Raw genomic sequence first — 17,240 nt, 5'->3', positions numbered from 1 at the left:
AAGTATTTTAATTAGTTTACTTTCTTACTTTTTGTTTTGGGTCAAATCAATAAGCCAGTTGAAACAGGGGGGAGTCTCCATATATCTTGTATGTCAAATCCAGCATTAGTATCGCGCTATGCTATGTTAACGAAGTGGATGCACCGCAATTCATCCCATTTCATTTATTTGGGTGAAAGGGAGGCTGTGAGTCACCTGGACTAAGAATTTTTTCGTTGGTTGATTTTCGAAATTGAAAAAAAAAAATTGGATCAATGGAGATAAGACAAGAATTGTGTTGAGACCCAGAGAGCTTTTGACTATAAGATGCTAAAATACTCCCAAATATACAAGACATAAGGGCGCTAACGCTCAAAAAGTTACCAACTGACTAAAGATAGAACCCGAGCCGAGTGCGTATCCCCTGCTATTGTCAGATTTCATTTCTGGGTTCAATTGAATCCATTCAAATTGTATCAAAAAAAATTAAAATGCATGCGTATATAATTGCGTAATAACTCTGAATTTTGTTATTGCTGCAGAAACAAGTAGTGGGACATTCAAAGAAAGTACTGACCGAGTTGGTTGAGCAGGGAGCTTGATGTGGGAATAATAAACCCTCATTGTAACTCAATTCGTGTAGCAGATTTTGGGTGCTCTGTAGGGGAAAACACCTATCTTGCAATTCAAAATATTATTGAAGCAGTGGAACAAAAGTATAAATCAAATGAACAAGACCCAGAGAACCAAGACCCAGAATTCCTTGTCTTCTTTAATGATGTAGTCCAAAACGATTTCAACACTCTCTTCAATTACATCCATAGCAACAAACCCAGCTACTTCACTGCAGGAGTCCCAGGTATATATATTCATGATTATGTAGGTTCAACATTGTATGCAGATAAAAAATGTGAAATTAAACCCCTACGATTATTGGACGTAGATTTATAATAGGATCAAGGATTTATCAGGAGACGTCGAAGAAATATTGTGGAGACATGAAGACATATCACAATTTCCGCTAATCAAGGACCTGAACTTAGAGGAAGTGTTAAACAGAAAGTCAGAAGCATGGAACAAGGGAAGGATTCATTACAGTTGCAGTGGAGCAGCAAAAGAAGTAGAGGCAGCATATGCAAATTGTTAGTGTGACATTTTAATATTTTATTAAATTATAATTTTATATTGTCACATTTTCTTTTTTGTTTCTGGCTATTGGCAGTGAAAGTAATTGCCTTAGCAATTGTCATTGATGGTATCTAATGTCATCTTTGTTCTATTTTGCATTAATATATATATTACTCAATTCATTATTTTTTTTAAAACATAATTATCTCTAGTAAGTAGTGCACTAAATGATAATTTTTTTTAACATAATTATCACTAGTAAGTGGTGCAATAAATGTTAATGATGACATTCCATTATTTTTTCATCTTTTGAATGTTTTCCTCTCCTATAAATAGAAAGGTTTTCTTTGTTTTGAAATGCAAGAAAACATTAAGTGTATTAAGTTTGTCAAAAAAGAGAGTTTTTATTAGTTGAAGGGAGGTGTTTATTTTTTTTGTGGAGCTTTAAACTCAACTTTTGTCCAGAGTTTATTGAATTACAATTTGTAATAAGTCTGTTATATCATGAAAGGGACAAGTCAAGAGGACAACTGCTAGATCGGTGAAAATTTGTTGCAGTAGGCTTGAATCTCCTTAAAGAGAGCGAGATATCTGCACCTCAACTAACAAGTGAATTTATTTTTTTATTTTATTTTTCAATTATAATTTGTAATCTTGATCAAGTTTAGAAAAGATATATAAAAATCAGTTTAGAAAAGATATATAAGCCTTTTTAGATGCAAGGGCTCAAGAGCTGGTTCCAGGAGGATTAATGGCCATCACTACTCATACTATCCTTGATGGAGTGCTTCGTTCCGACTCTCCCATGGGCATCACTTTCACCATGCTTGCATCTTACCTACAGGATATGGCCAACATGGTAAGTATTTCATTTTAAGTTTTTGCCATTCCCCTCCACGGGAACTTGGAACTTGAAAGGTGAAATGATGAAACATTCAATGCAGGGCATTATATCTGAAGAGAAGTTGGATTCGTTCAACCTTCCATTCTATTACACATCTCCAATGGAATTGGAAACACTGATAAAGACACGTGGATGCTTTGACATCGTAAGGTTTGAGAAGCTGCCAACTTCCCTGAGAATAGTTTTAATTGATGCCCAAACTGCAATTTTATCACTTATGCGAGTAGTAACAGAGCCACTGTTTCAGCAAAACTTTGGGAAAGACATCACAGAGGAGTTGTTTCAACGTTGTACTGAAAAATTAGAGTTACATCCAGTTATATACGACGATAAATATCAAACAGATGCCAGCTGCTTTGTCTTTCTCAAGCGTTAAAACTAAACATCCAAACCAGGATCCTAGCTTGGTTCTTAAAACTTTATTATGTGCCTCAATACATTGTTATTGTGCACCTATTTGCAGAGTGTGACCTTCTTCTATGTGTGCATTTTGATTTTTTCCTGCACATGAATAAATAGTTCGAGCTGAAAACAAGGAGTTCACTTAAACTCACAAAATCTGCCTTTGCTTCTGAGTATATAATGATGGGAGATAATCCCCTGTAGAATTAAAAATTTATATGAGAATTCCAACTCTTCTCGAATTAAAAACAGAAAACTGATACACTGTCACGGGAGAGACCAACTCTGCCACCCCTTGATGTGAAACTCAAGAAAGGGTCTATCACCTGTATGTCAAAATGCCCAGTTGAAGAATCTGTATGCCTCATCAATATCAAGTATTGGAGTTTCAAAACTGCGATGATGAAAATTAACATAAAGAGAGACGTTTCTTGTAGATTTGCCTGATGAAACAATCCCCTTTCTCAATTTACATGGCATTTTCATTTTCAGATTTCTAACTCGAAATCCCAACGAGAGAGAGCGTGTAGTACATTACTTTCTTGTATATAACGTTCATTTTGCGACACTATCTTTTCGGAAATCTCTTTGTTTTAATTTGTGTCCTCCTCTTCTTTTTTTTCCAAAAATATGTTACATATTTGAAAAAAAACGTAAAGTTTTAATCATAGTAATTAACAATTTAGAATATTTTTATAATAAAGAAAAAAATTAATTGACTCAAAATTTTATTTATACCACATAAATTGAAACAAAAAACGTAATATATTTTGGGCCTATATTGACACGAGTTTTGTATCTAGTGCAACTTATAAGCGTCGAAACTGATTATATATATATAGTGCAACAATGTGCATTAGATATTATATCTCTTATCACCAAGCATACCTGCTGCTATAGTAATAAACTCTTCTAATTTCACCTTTTCATCATAACTACCTTTACCATATTGCACTTTGCAATGATTTATTGCTTCGATATGCTTCTGAACTGCCGCAAACCTAGTGAAAGGAATCAAGGATGGCATCTACCATTGCAATATAGGCACATATAATACCTATTAACCTGAGGACACATATAGTCTTTTGCTTTGTTATTATCATCACTCATCAGTTTTCTGATTAAATAAAACACATAAAAATATCTATATATAGACAATAAAGGATAGTATAAATATATATTTATTATCTCTTATTAGTACTTCGTCAACATATAATAGTCCGTATATATAGGTGGCAGTGACATATAATTTACGGCAAAAATTAGATTAGTAGTAAAATATATATATGGAATTACTGTAATTATAAATGTCAGGGCACTATGATCTGTAGTCCGTCGAACAGATAATAGGCCGTATATTATTACCTCAAGGGATAGCCCGGCCTTAGTCCGTAACATTGCAGAGTTTAAGATGTTGATGTGTTGCAACTTGCAATAGGGTAGTGTGCAGATGTAAAATAGAAGTGAGATTACGCATTAAGTAATAGATGAAAACTTACAACTCGTAAACGGAGTGAGAAATTAATTTCTCCAAAGCATAAACCAAATTGTAAATGTGATTCACGGGTTAAAGAAAATTACTTTTGCGAATAATCTGCGTGTATAGAAAAAAAGATTGAAATGGTGAATGAGAAGGTTAGAGTTGTTAAGTTAGTACGTTTGAATAATTGGGGTGTAAGGGTGCATACCTGTTGCTAACTGCATGCAGTTGCTAGGTGTTTGATGAGAAACAACATCTGCGTTTGGTTGCTATAAAAAGAGTGGCAATCAAAGGTTACGTCTGTTTGGAAATAGTTGGACGTTGGTGCCTGTTCAAAGGGCAGGAGGTGGAAGAGGCGATGCTTGTGAAAGAGTGCGATGCTGTAGGATTGGGCAAGTGCCTGCGCATTAAAATTTGGTAAAAAAGGGTAATTTAACATTCACAATTTTGAAGTTCATGCTTTTGAGATAATATATATATATATATAGATAGATATAAATATATATAAAAAAATTAACTATATATAAACAATGTAAAAATAATTATGCTTGTATTCGATTAAATATTAAAATTTTGTATCAATTTAATTCCGAATTACAATAATGTTTGATTTTTTCTTGATAAGTAAAACATCATATACTTATACGCGTGATTTGCTTATAAATTGATTCATTTTGGTTACATTTCATATTTAGATACATATAATTAAATATATTGCTTAGCATGTATCCGATATACATGTATCTGAATGTCTATATACATGTATTTGAGGATCGAAATATGGCATGAATTATAAATCGAAAATTCACAAAAAAATAAGTAATTAGCCTCTAAACTAATAAAATTTGTGTTGTTTATCCAAAAATATTTGTCTAAGCATGATTCATGATGATCGTAACGTATAAGCCAACTTTGTATAATAACAAATGACGTGATTTACTTAATATTAATTAAGGATATTAACTATATATTCTTGACAAGTTGAAAATGACATCTGATCAAGCATGTAACTTAATTACACACTTTTTGTTGGCTATATATTATTTTTTTTATGAAAAAATGTCCTGATATACTCCTCAATTTTATCATTAAAATTGATATATCTTCGTTATGAAAGTGGCTCATAAATATCTCTATCGTTACATAAATGGCTCATACATGCCCTCATCGTTACAAAAGTTACTCACATATGCCCCCCACCCTTATAAAAATAACTCACATATACCCTTTTCATCTTAAGAAAGTGAATTTTTTTTTTGAAAAAAATCATGTATGAGGTATATATTTTTTTTGAGAAAGTAAAAAAATAATAAATAATATATATACCCATACATGTGAATTTTTTTAGCAAAGTTTAGGGGTTTATATAATTTTTTTCACGCATGAATTATTTTTTGACTTCTTTGATTATCATTATTTGAGTTTCTAATTCTTATTTTATTTTTATTTTTTATTCTTGGGTGTAAATATAGGAGAAATAAAAAAAAGTGTGAATGGAAAAAGAGAAAAAAAATAAGAAATAAATTTTAAACTATTTTTTGCAGCTATATTGTAATTTAAAACTAATTTTTCTACTACTATATTGTAATTTAGTTTTTGTATCTATAAAAAAAAACTGGGGCACGTATAATAAATTTTACAATAAAGTAGCGAGAAAAAAAAATTTAACTATCAAAATAATAAATTCAAATTAGCCTTTGAATCAAAAAAGTCAAAAAAAATTATGTATGAGAAGGATCGAATATACCCTTATATGTATTTATTTTTTTAATAAAGAACTTTAAAAAATAAATTTAAAATTATTTTTTTCACTTCCGCTAGAAGAAAAGGGTATATGTGAGCTATTTATATAGCCGTAGGAGTGTTTATGTATGAGCCACTTTTATAACGAGGAATATATCAGCTCTAAATGGTAAATTTGATGGGTATAAGGATCTTTTCCCATAAAAATAATGTATAGCCAACAAAAAGTATGTAATTAAGTTATCTGCATGATCAGACGTCATTTTCAACTTGTCAAAAATATATACTTAATATCCTTAATTAATATTAAGTAAATTACGTCATTTGTTATTATACAAAGTTGGCTTATACGTTACTATCATCATGCATCATGCTTAGACAAGTATTTTCGAGCAAACAAAACAAATCTCACTAGTTTAGAGGCTAATTACTTACTTTCTTGTGAGTTTTCGATATTACAATGCCATATTTCGATTCTCAAATACATGTATATCGACTACATGCTAAGCAATATATCTAAGTATGTGTATCTAAATATGAAATGTAATAAAAATGCATCAATTTAGAAGCAAATCACGCATATAAGTATCTGATGTATCACTTATCAAGAAAAATCAAACATTATTATAATTCGGAATTGAATCAAACATCAAAGTTGAGGGATATATTTTCTTAAATGACAAATCATGATGTATCAATCGTGTAATAATTTATTTCACACATATTTGATATGTAAAAATATATAAATGTTTGTGAACTATGAACCATGTTTTAATTTGTTTAAACATTAATCATTTGTGGTCCTATAGTACCTAAATTAAAAAAAGAGTAGGGGTTCGGGGCTCAAGAGAGAGAGTGAAGACGAAAATTTTAAAAAATATAATATTTTTACAAAATATAAATACAAGATTACATTACAAAGATAATAAAATAAAAAAACAATGTTAAAAGAAGGGTGAGAGAGGAAAGACTTTGGACCATCAATTAATCATTCCAATTAATTAATCATAAAGTTTGTGATTAATTGTGTATTGGTATCTACTAATGGTCAAAGCAATAGCCTAGGTGAAAAGTAATCGCTGATATAACAATGAAATTGATTGATCTCGTATATCTTTTTGACCAATTAGGAGCAATTAAGTTGTTATAATAATTCAATATTTGTAAGTGGTAAAATATCCATCAAATTCATATATAGTGGAGTAGTACAGTTTGAATTGTGACATATTAATTATTAGTCTGTGAAACTCAACGTCAATTTAAACATGAAACAAAATTTCACGGCATATATATTGTTTTTATTTGAGGCCAGATACATAGATAATTATTTTAATTTGTACTCAATTTTTATTTTGACACTTAAATCTCAATTTGAGGCCAAATACATAAGCTAGGGAATCTATTTCCCATACGTGGAAGTTCACAAAAAGACAATTAGATTGAGTCTTAGTCTTTTTTTCAGTGAACTTCTGTGGTCCATCTCCTATATATAAATATAGCGTGGTTCTTCAGCTTTGGAAATTAAGCCAGTGTTCGAACCACAAAATTAAAGGCTAAAATAGCAAGGTATGGATAACCAGAAAATTCACATGAATGGAGGTGATGGCCCTAAGAGCTATGCTAAAAATTCTGAATACCAGGTGATTTTGATTAATTATCTTGTATATATGTTAAATCAAGGATTAGATGATATATATGCATAGAGGATGCACCTCTTTAATCCCCATCTGGTTAAGTGTTAAGTGACCAATAGAGACTGTGCTGGGGCAGCACTAAGACACTAACATATTTAGGATTTATATTGAGGGTGTTTTAAAAAATAAAATTGTTAGGATTTGAGCTTGAAAACGTCGAGTAAATTTTAAACTCCTGAATTACTTAGTCAATTTCTAATATTGTGTTTAAGAAATTCAAAATATATAGATATAGCTTGAGTGAACACACTCGAGCCTCTTACATCCGCCCTTACTAAGGTTCAATTGAGTCCATTCAAATCGTATAATTTTTTTTAAAGATGCATGGGTATATAATTACGCTATGACTCTGAATTTTGGATTCGATTTGTTGTTGTTGTTGTTGTTGCAGAAACAGGTAGTGGGATATTCAAAGAAAGTAATGACTGAGTTGATTGAGCAGGAGCTTGACGTGGGAATAATAAATCCTGATTGTAGCCCATTTTGTGTTGCAGATTTTGGGTGCTCTGTAGGGGGAAACACCTATCTTTCAGTTGAAAATATTATTGAAGCAGTGGAAACAAAGTATAAATCAAACCGAGAGAAGCCTCAATTGCAAGTACCAGAATTCTCTGTGTTCTTTAATGATTTAGTCCAAAACGATTTCAACACTCTTTTCAGTTACATCCATAGCAGCAAACCCAACTACTTCATTGCAGGAGTCCCAGGTATATATATATTCATGGTTAATTATGTAGGTTCTACACTGTATGCAGATAAAAAAGTGAAATTAAACCCCTACGATTATGTGTAGGTTCTTTCTATGGACGAGTATTTCCAAAAGCGTTCCTACACTTTGCCCACAGCTCGATGGCACTTCTCTATCTGTCAAGAATTCCAGAGGAAGTGTTAAACAGAAAGTCAGAAGCATGGAACAAGGGAAGGATTCATTACAGTTGCAGTGGAGCAGCAAAAGAAGTAGAGGCAGCATATGCAAATCAGTTCAGAAAAGATATACAAGCCTTTTTAGATGCAAGGGCTCAAGAGCTTGTTCCTGGAGGATTAATGGCCATCATTACTCTTACTATTCTTGATGGAGTGCATCCTTCTGACTCTTCCATAGCCATCGGTTTCACCATTCTTGGATCTTGCCTGCAGGATATGGCCAACATGGTAAGTAATTGATTCTAAGTTTTTGCCATTCCCCTCCACGGGGACTTGAACTTGAAAGGAGAAATGATGAAATATCCAATGCAGGGCATTATATCCGAAGAAAAGTTGGATTCGTTCAACCTTCCATACTATTACACATCTCCGATGGAATTGGAAACGCTGATAAAGACGCATGGATGCTTTGACATCGTAAGGTTTGAGAAGCTGCCAACTCCCCTGAGACAAGTTGTAATTGATGTCCAAACTGCAATCTTATCTATACGAGTAGTAACAGAGCCACTATTTCAGCAACACTTCGGGAAAGACATCACTGAGGAATTGTTTCAACGTTTCACTGAAAAATTAGACTCACATCCAGTTTTAAATGATGATAAATATCGAAAAGATGCCAGCTACTTTGTCTTTCTCAAGCGTAAAACCTATACATCCAAACCAGGATCCTAGGTTGGTTCTTAAAACCTATCACATGCCTCAAAACTTTGCTATTGTGCACCTATTTGCAGAGTGTGATCTTGTTATATGTATGCATTTTAATTTTTTGCTGCATATGAATAAATAGCTCGAGCTGAAAACAATGACTTCAGTTAAACTCACAAAATCTGCCTTTGCTTCTGAGTATAGTGATGGGAGATAATCCCCTAAAGAATTGAAAATTTTATATGGTAATTCCAACTCTTATGGAATTAAAAACAGAAAACTGATACAAGGCCACAGGATGCTCATGACCAAACTGAGTATGTAATGTTTGGAGAAGCTGTGATTAAAAAGGACATGGAAACCATATATTGACTTGATTTTTCTGCAAGATAGTCAAATACTACAAAACACATTTTGAGCGCGTAGTCAAAAAGGGAACAAAACGCGTTCTGAACGCGTAGTCAAAAAGGGAGGTGCAATACGCGAATTTTACGCATTTCTAGTTTCCTATAAATAGAGAGCCTCTTGCCCTCATTTATATTATCCCACAAAAACAAAATACAATTTAAAAGAGTAAAAACACAAACAGAGTTATACACCAAGATAAATGTCGTAGTCTTGAGTGTACTCTTTAGTAAGTTGTTCCTTTTACAAGAGAGAAGTGTTAATTGTTGTTTTCTCCTTGTATTTGAAAGTAGTGTACTCTCATATTATCATAGTAAGATCCTTCTACCCCGTGGTTTTTCCCCTCTATCTGTTTGAGGGGTTTCTACGTAAAATTCTCGTGTCCAATTTATTTTCATTATTTATTATCATATCAAAGTTTAGTTGTAGTGCTTCCTCCCCCAAACAGTGGTATCAAAGCCCACGGTTATTCTGTCTGTTTTATGCGAAGATACTATTTGTGAATAGTAATTTTTCGTGAATAGTAAATTCAGTGATTCACGTGAATAGTAAATTTCAGTGACGGTACAGTTTATCACGATTGTTCGCAAAAATATTCAGAAACAATCTAGAAGGGTGTGAATCAAATAGCAATGTTGAGTACAACAAAGTTTGACGTTGAGAAATTTCATGGGACTAATTTTCTCATTGTGGAAAAAATGAAAATAAGGGCGATATTGAGAAAAGACAATTGCTTAGCTGCAATTGAAGGCAGACCCACAGAGTTTACTGATGACAGCAAGTGGAACGACATAGACAGCAATGCAGTTGCTGATCTACACTTTGCACTAGCTGATTAAGTGTTGTCTAGTATGGCTGAAAAATGGACGGCGAAGGAAATATGGGATACTTTTACAGGATTGTATGAGGCCAAGTCTTTGCATAATAAAATCTTCTTAAAAAGAAGATTGTATACTCTTCGAATGACAGAGTCCATGTCGGTTACTGAACACATTAATATTTTGAATACTCTGTTTTCGCAACTTACAACAATGGGTTGCAAAATAGAGGGGACTGAACGTGCGGAGCTTCTGCTTCAAAGTTTGCCCGACTCGTATGATCAACTCATCATCAACTTGTCAAAAAATACGGATAGTCTAGTTTTCGATGAAATTGCAGCCACTGTCTTAGAAGAAGAAAATCAGCGCAAAAATAAGGAAGACAGATAAGAAAGTTCGCAGCAAGCTAAAACTTTGATGATGGTGAGAGGAAGACCAACGGAACATGGCCCTAGTAGGATTCACAATCATGGTGGATCTCAATCAAGAAGTAAGAAGAATATCAAATGTTACAACTGTGGCAAAAAGGGCACTTCAAGAAAGATTGTCGGTTCAAGAAAAAGAGTGAACACCCTGAGTCATCAAATGCTCAAGAGAATGTTGCAAGTACCTCAGATGATGGCGATATTTTATATAGTGAAGCAATATCAAAAGGCAAAAAATGTTTCACTGATGTCTGGATCATGGACACAGAAGTAACATGGCACATGACTTCCCGGAGAGAATGATTCCACCAATATAATTCTATCTCAGAAGGGTCTGTGTTCATGGAAGACGATAATTCTTTGGATGTTATTAGTATTGGGTCCATCAAAATAAAAATGTATGATGGCACGGTACGCACCATCCAGGAGGTACGACATGTAAAAGACTTGAGGAAAAATCTATTATCTTTGGGACAATTAGATGATAATAGATGTTCATATAAGACTCATGGTCGAGTCATAAAAATATCAAAAGGAGCACATGTAGTGATGAAAGTAGAAAAACTAGTTGCAAATCTATATGTGCTTAAAGGTGAAACACACCAAGAAGGAGAAACATCAACCAGGTCAGCAAGTTCATTTGAAGAATCAACGATGATGTGGCATCGTAAACTTGGTCATATATTGGAACGAGGTTTGAAGATTCTTGCTGAGCAAAAGCTTCTTCCAGGGCTCAAAAAGGTTTCACTACCCTTTTATGAGTATTGTGTTACCAGTAAACAACATAGACTGAAGTTTAGCAGTTCCTCTATTAAAACCAAAAAAATATTAGATTTGGTCCACTCTGATGTCTGACAAGCACCAGTGGATTACCTAGGAGGAGCGAAATATTTTGTGTCATTTATCGACAATTACTCCAAGAAAAGTTGGGTGTATCCAATCAAAAGAAAGGCATATATTTTTTCAGTTTTCAAAGAGTTTAAAGCGCGGGTGGAACTTGAATCTGAGAAAAAGATCAAGTATTTGAGGACAGATAATAGAGAAGAATACACTGGTGAGAAATTTGATAACTTCTGTAAACAAGAAGGTATTTAAAGGCAGTTCACGATGGCATATACTCCACAGCAAATGGAGTAGCAGAGCGGATGAACAGAACCTTGTTGGAATGGATAAGAGCTATGCTGGCAACTGTAGGGTTGGAAAAACCATTCTGTGCAGAAGTAATAAAAACCGTCTGTTATGTGATCAATCGGTCACCATCAGCTGCAATTGATCTGAAAACGCCAATGGAGATGTGGACAGAAAAACCAGCTGATTATTCTCGCTAACATATATTCGGAAGTCCTACTTATGTTATGTACAACACCCAAGAAAAATCGAAGTTTGATCCGAAATCTAGGGAATATATTTTCTTAGGGTATGCTGATGGAGTCAAGGGGTATCTCTTATAGGATCCCACTGCGCGCAAGATGGTAATCAGCAGGGATGTTGTATTTTTTGAAAATAAGATACAAGCAAAAGAAGGTAGCATTTTAAAAGAAAACCAGAGACTACTACAGTTGAAGTTGAAGAAATAGAAGAAGCTTCAGTTTCTTCTGAGGCAGCACCAGAGCACGAAGAACAAGAGCAAGATGAGATTAAAACTCCACAAGTTCGATGGTCAACTAGGGAGAGAAGAGAACCAGCTTGGCACTCAGATTATTTTTATGGAGGGCAATGTTGCATACTGTCTATTAACAGAGGTTGGAGAGCCTTCTACTTTTCACGAGGCTATGAAGGGCCAAGAATTATCTCTGTGAATAGCAGCAATGCGAGAAGAAATTGAAGCTGTTCATAAAAATAAAACATGGGATCTTGTTTAACTATAAGTCAATTTCTACCCCACTTCCTATTAACTTCAATTTATCCTCAAGAATCAGTCTTAGTAATGAAGTAGAGAGGATAGAGATATCTCGAGTACCGTATACATCAGCAGTAGGAAATTTAATGTTCGCCATGGTATGTACAAGACCTGACATTGCACAAGCAGTGGAGTGGTTAGTCGATACATGGCTAATTCTGGTAGAGAGCATTGGAATACTGTTAAGAGGATCCTGAGATATGTCAAGGGTACCTCAGATGTTGCAATATGTTATGGAGGATCAGACTTTACTGTTAAAGGTTATGTTGATTCAGATTATGCATGTGATCTTGATAAAAGCAAGTCTACCACAGGTTATGTGTTTACTCTTGTTGGAGGAGCTGTAAGCTGGGTTTCAAAACTGCAATCTATCGAGGCTATATCTACAACGGAAGCAGAATATGTAGCAGCTACACAAGCTAGCAAAGAGGCAATATGGATGCAGATGTTACTGGAGGAGCTTGGGCACAAACAAGAGAAGTTTGTTCTGTTTTGTGACAGTGAGAGCGCTTTGCATCTTGCAAAGAATCCGACATTTCATTCAAGGACAAAGCACATACGAGTTCAGTATCATTTTATTCGTGAGAAGGTGGAAGAATGCAGTGTGGATAGTTAGAAACTTTGCACTAATGACAACCTAGCAGATATGTTTACGAAGCTGATCAACAGTAACAAATTTATATGGTGACGATCTTGTGTTGATATAGCAGAAACGTAACATTGCAGTAATTGGGTAGAAAGGATGGTGTGAAGACTTAATTGATTCTCAATTAAATCTTCAAGTGGGAGAATGCAAGATAGTCAAATACTACAAAACGCGTTTTGAACGCATAGTCAAAAAGGGAGGTGCAATACGCAGATTTTACGCGTTTCTAGTTTTCTATAAATAGAGAGCATCTTGCCCTCATTTATATTATCCCACAAAAAAAAATACAATCCAAAAGAGTAAGAACACAAAGAGATTATACACCAAGATAAATATTGTAATCTTGAGTGTACTCTTTAGTGAATTGTTCATTTTACAAAAGAGAAGTGTTAATTGTTGTTTTCTCCTTGTATTTGAGAGCAGTGTACTCTCATATTATCATAGTAAGATCTTTCTACCTCGTGGTTTTTCCCCTCTATCTGTTTGAGGAGTTTCCATGCAAAATTTTCGTATCCAATTTATTTTCATATCAAACTTTAGTTGTAGTGCTTCCTTCCCCAACATTTTCTACCAAAGCTTTAATCAAATGACGATTAATTAAAATTTCTGCAAATATTGGGTTCGTACAATCCTAAACAGTTAGATCAAGGAGGATATACTCAATCGTCCCCAGAAAAATGCTACAGGTTAGACTTCCTACATAGATCATAGATGTTACAAGAGCATTATTCAGCAGGCGGAAAAGGTCAACACAAAGTGATCCATGGTATTGAATAAATCATGAAAAAAGAAGCAATTGACTTTTTTGACATCCTGTAACTCATTTCAATTAACTTAGCTAGAAAACTACGAGGAGAAGAGAAGAAAAACAATGCTTAGTATAGACTAACTTATAAGAACTAAAAAGCCGTTTGAACATCTCCAGTCTCTCTGCCATTTAATGAGCTATCTACCAAATAGGAAAAAACAAAGAAAACAGCAACAGGAAACTGCAGCTAAATAATCAACTAGCTGACTCCTTTGCTATCTTCTCAGCCTTAGCAATGACTTCTTCTATGCCCCCAACCAGGTAAAACGATTGCTCCGATAAGTCATCATATTTCCCGTCCAGGACACCCTGGTCAGAATGAAAATCCAAATAAAAATGAAGTTTAAAACTATATACAGAAAGAATTTCTGCTCAGTGAAGACAACAGCAAATGATGGTTAAATTTCAGCAGAAGAATGATGTAGATACACATGTTTGTTCCAACATTGGTACTTCATGTGAGCGGTGACTCATTAAGAAAGTGCTCTGGGTTACCTGAAAACTTTGGATGCTCTCTTTCAACTCCACATACTTTCCAGGGGCACCCGTAAACACTTCTGCAACGTGGAAAGGCTGACTCAAGAACCTCTGAATTTTACGGGCACGAGCAACAGTTAATTTGTCGTCTTCACTCAGTTCATCCATTCCCAGAATGGCAATAATATCCTGGAGATTCTTGTAGTTCTGTAGAACCTTTTGTACACCTCGTGCAGTGTTGTAATGATCTTCACCTAGGATATGAGGAGAAAGCATACGGGACGTAGAATCTAAAGGATCCACAGCAGGATAAATACCAAGCTCAGAAATCTGCTTTGGGAGAAAAGGAATGTTGTTAATAAAAATAGGGCGAGAAGTGTTTTTCTGAAACATAATTGCCAATATAAGAAACTAACCTGCCGAGATAACACAGTTGTAGCATCAAGGTGAGCAAAGGTGGTAGCAGGGGCTGGATCAGTCAAGTCATCAGCAGGCACATAGATAGCTTGGACTGATGTGATAGACCCCTTCTTGGTTGTAGTAATCCTCTCTTGAAGTCCTCCAAGATCTGTAGCTAAAGTTGGCTGGTAACCGACTGCAGAGGGAATACGACCAAGCAAAGCAGACACCTCAGAGTTGGCCTAGAGAAGTCCCAGAGAAAAGAGGTAGAGAATCAGAAATCATTTCACCAAGTTTAAGCAATTGAAAAGGTAAAATAGAATTAAGGTATCTGAAAAGATAGCTCACTTGAGTGAAGCGAAAAATATTATCAATGAAAAGGAGCACATCTTGCCCTTCAGCATCTCGGAAGTGTTCGGCAACTGTCAGCCCAGTGAGCCCAACACGAGCACGAGCACCAGGAGGTTCATTCATTTGACCATATACCAAAGCACATTTGCTTTCACCCTGCGGATGAATACAACAACAACAACAACCCAGTGAAATCCCACAACGTGGGGTCTGCGGATGAATGTACATGCAAAATCAGCAAATTGCAAGAAATGTCTGTCCTATGTATAGAAAGGCAAATGTCATCAACCGAGACCTGCTTATCACCAAGCTTAATAACACCACTCTCAATCATTTCTCTGTACAAATCATTACCCTCCCGAGTACGTTCACCAACACCAGCAAACACTGAGAAACCACCTGAGGACGAGAAGCGAATAAAAAATTAAATTAACTTAAAGAAAGAGAATACATGAATATTCTTTTTTACTCCTAGTGCAACAAGTAACAAACCATGGGCCTTTGCAACGTTGTTAATAAGCTCCATAATAAGCACTGTCTTTCCAACACCTGCACCACCAAAAAGTCCAATCTTTCCACCTCTTTGATATGGAGCAAGAAGATCTACCACCTGTCATCAAAAGCAGGTAAATCATACTACCAGAGACAGTAGACAACAACAACATGATTTATGCATTCAAAATGATTTGTATATCATCTTCCAACAGCATTTAGTAAATTGCACATGCTAATCAAATATTTGCTATTCCTGTATTGCTTCCACCAAAAGTATAGAGACGAGGACAGATGACTTGAAGCTGTAAGATTGCGACGTGTTCAGCTCCAAACATATATACAAATAAGTATCATGTACCTTGATTCCAGTCACAAGGATCTGTTGCTCTGTTGCTTGCTCAACAAAAGATGGAGCTTCACGGTGAATTGGGAGATAATGTTCCGTTTCTGCAGATCCACAGCATCTCAGTAAAGCAAACATTAAAAAAGAAAGGACAGTATAAAAAAGTAAAGGCTCATCCAAATCAAGATGAAAAATGATATTAGGAGAAAGCAAAGCTACATATTACATAATTAGTGCCAATTGACAGGAAAACAAATAATTTTAGCTAATGCACAGATTCTTACTTAGATCACCCCTTTCATCAATGGGCTCTCCAATGACATTTATAATACGACCAAGTGTAGCCCTGCCAACAGGCACCTGCCATTTCAAAACCAAGGTTAGAATAACTATGAGCCAGCCAAATTAGCAAACATATCCTCTTCAGAGAAAAAGACACTATATGAATTATGAAATCAAAATTACACTATTTATATAACATCCATCAATATTATGTTTTATGTATATATTTTAGATATTGAATTCCCTTGCTTTCCTAACGTGAAAAAATCATGATTCCGCAACTGAATGAAGTATGTCAATAGAATGCAATGTCAAGCTTAAAGGGAGATAAGGAAAGTACTCTAATAGGTGAGCCAGTATTGAGGACTCTTTGACCACGCACAAGCCCTTCAGTTCCATCCATAGCAATAGTCCTAACCATATTTTCTCCCATATGTTGAGCAACCTCAAGTACCACTCTGATATCATGGTCCAACACCTCTAAAGCCGTCAGAATCGGCGGCAGCCCTTCATCAAACCGAACATCCACAACAGCCCCGATCACCTGACATACGCTCCCTAGGGCACCGGCTCCAGTGTATTCATCGGTTATCTTACTGCCGGTTTCCTTAATCGTCGTCGTCGGTTTTTTCTGAGGCGCCGGCGCCTCCTTGGCGGCCGCAGCGGTAGCGTATTTCACGGCGCGGTGGAGAAGGTGGCCGACAGGGGAGGGGCGATGAATATAGCTTGTGAGTGAGGATTTTGAAGAAGAGTGACGTATGGATGAACGGAGCATGGAGGAAAGGAACCTTCGAGAAGCCATGGCTAGTTGTGGGAATGTGAGTGATAAACCAGTAACGACGTCACGATACAGCTGAATTCACATTTGTATAAAAGAGAGTTCTGTTTGAAGACGAACGGTTTCTCCTGCGTCCGACGAGTTCAAACAATGTTGGAACACCACGTGTTCGTACAATGGCCCGTTTATTCGCCGCCGTTTTTTCCTTTTTCAG

At 35.3% G+C, this 17,240-nt stretch overlaps 2 protein-coding genes and 1 pseudogene across 2 annotated transcripts; 2 read left to right on the top strand and 1 right to left on the bottom strand.

Moving 5' to 3' along the window:
- Positions 1–470: 470 nt before the first annotated feature.
- On the top strand, positions 471–2,901 carry LOC129872728 (loganic acid O-methyltransferase-like; annotated as a pseudogene).
- Positions 2,902–7,134: 4,233 nt separating this feature from the next.
- LOC129873104 (loganic acid O-methyltransferase-like) lies at positions 7,135–9,080 on the top strand. Its single transcript, XM_055948110.1, has 4 exons — positions 7,135–7,276; positions 7,722–8,037; positions 8,124–8,482; positions 8,567–9,080. The coding sequence occupies exons 1-4, from the start codon at positions 7,205–7,207 to the stop codon at positions 8,924–8,926; spliced, it is 1,107 nt and encodes a 368-aa protein (XP_055804085.1). The 5' UTR covers positions 7,135–7,204; the 3' UTR covers positions 8,927–9,080.
- Positions 9,081–13,680: 4,600 nt separating this feature from the next.
- On the bottom strand, positions 13,681–17,240 carry LOC129873991 (ATP synthase subunit beta, mitochondrial). Its single transcript, XM_055949198.1, has 9 exons — positions 16,589–17,240; positions 16,251–16,326; positions 15,982–16,070; positions 15,621–15,738; positions 15,424–15,527; positions 15,126–15,284; positions 14,795–15,019; positions 14,397–14,708; positions 13,681–14,210 (listed from the first exon to the last, which is right to left on the bottom strand). The coding sequence occupies exons 1-9, from the start codon at positions 17,048–17,050 to the stop codon at positions 14,097–14,099; spliced, it is 1,659 nt and encodes a 552-aa protein (XP_055805173.1). The 5' UTR covers positions 17,051–17,240; the 3' UTR covers positions 13,681–14,096.

This window comes from Solanum dulcamara, chromosome 11, assembly GCF_947179165.1.
Source record: "Solanum dulcamara chromosome 11, daSolDulc1.2, whole genome shotgun sequence".
NCBI classification, from domain to species: domain Eukaryota; kingdom Viridiplantae; phylum Streptophyta; class Magnoliopsida; order Solanales; family Solanaceae; genus Solanum; species Solanum dulcamara.
This window is presented reverse-complemented; position numbering and strand designations above follow the sequence as displayed.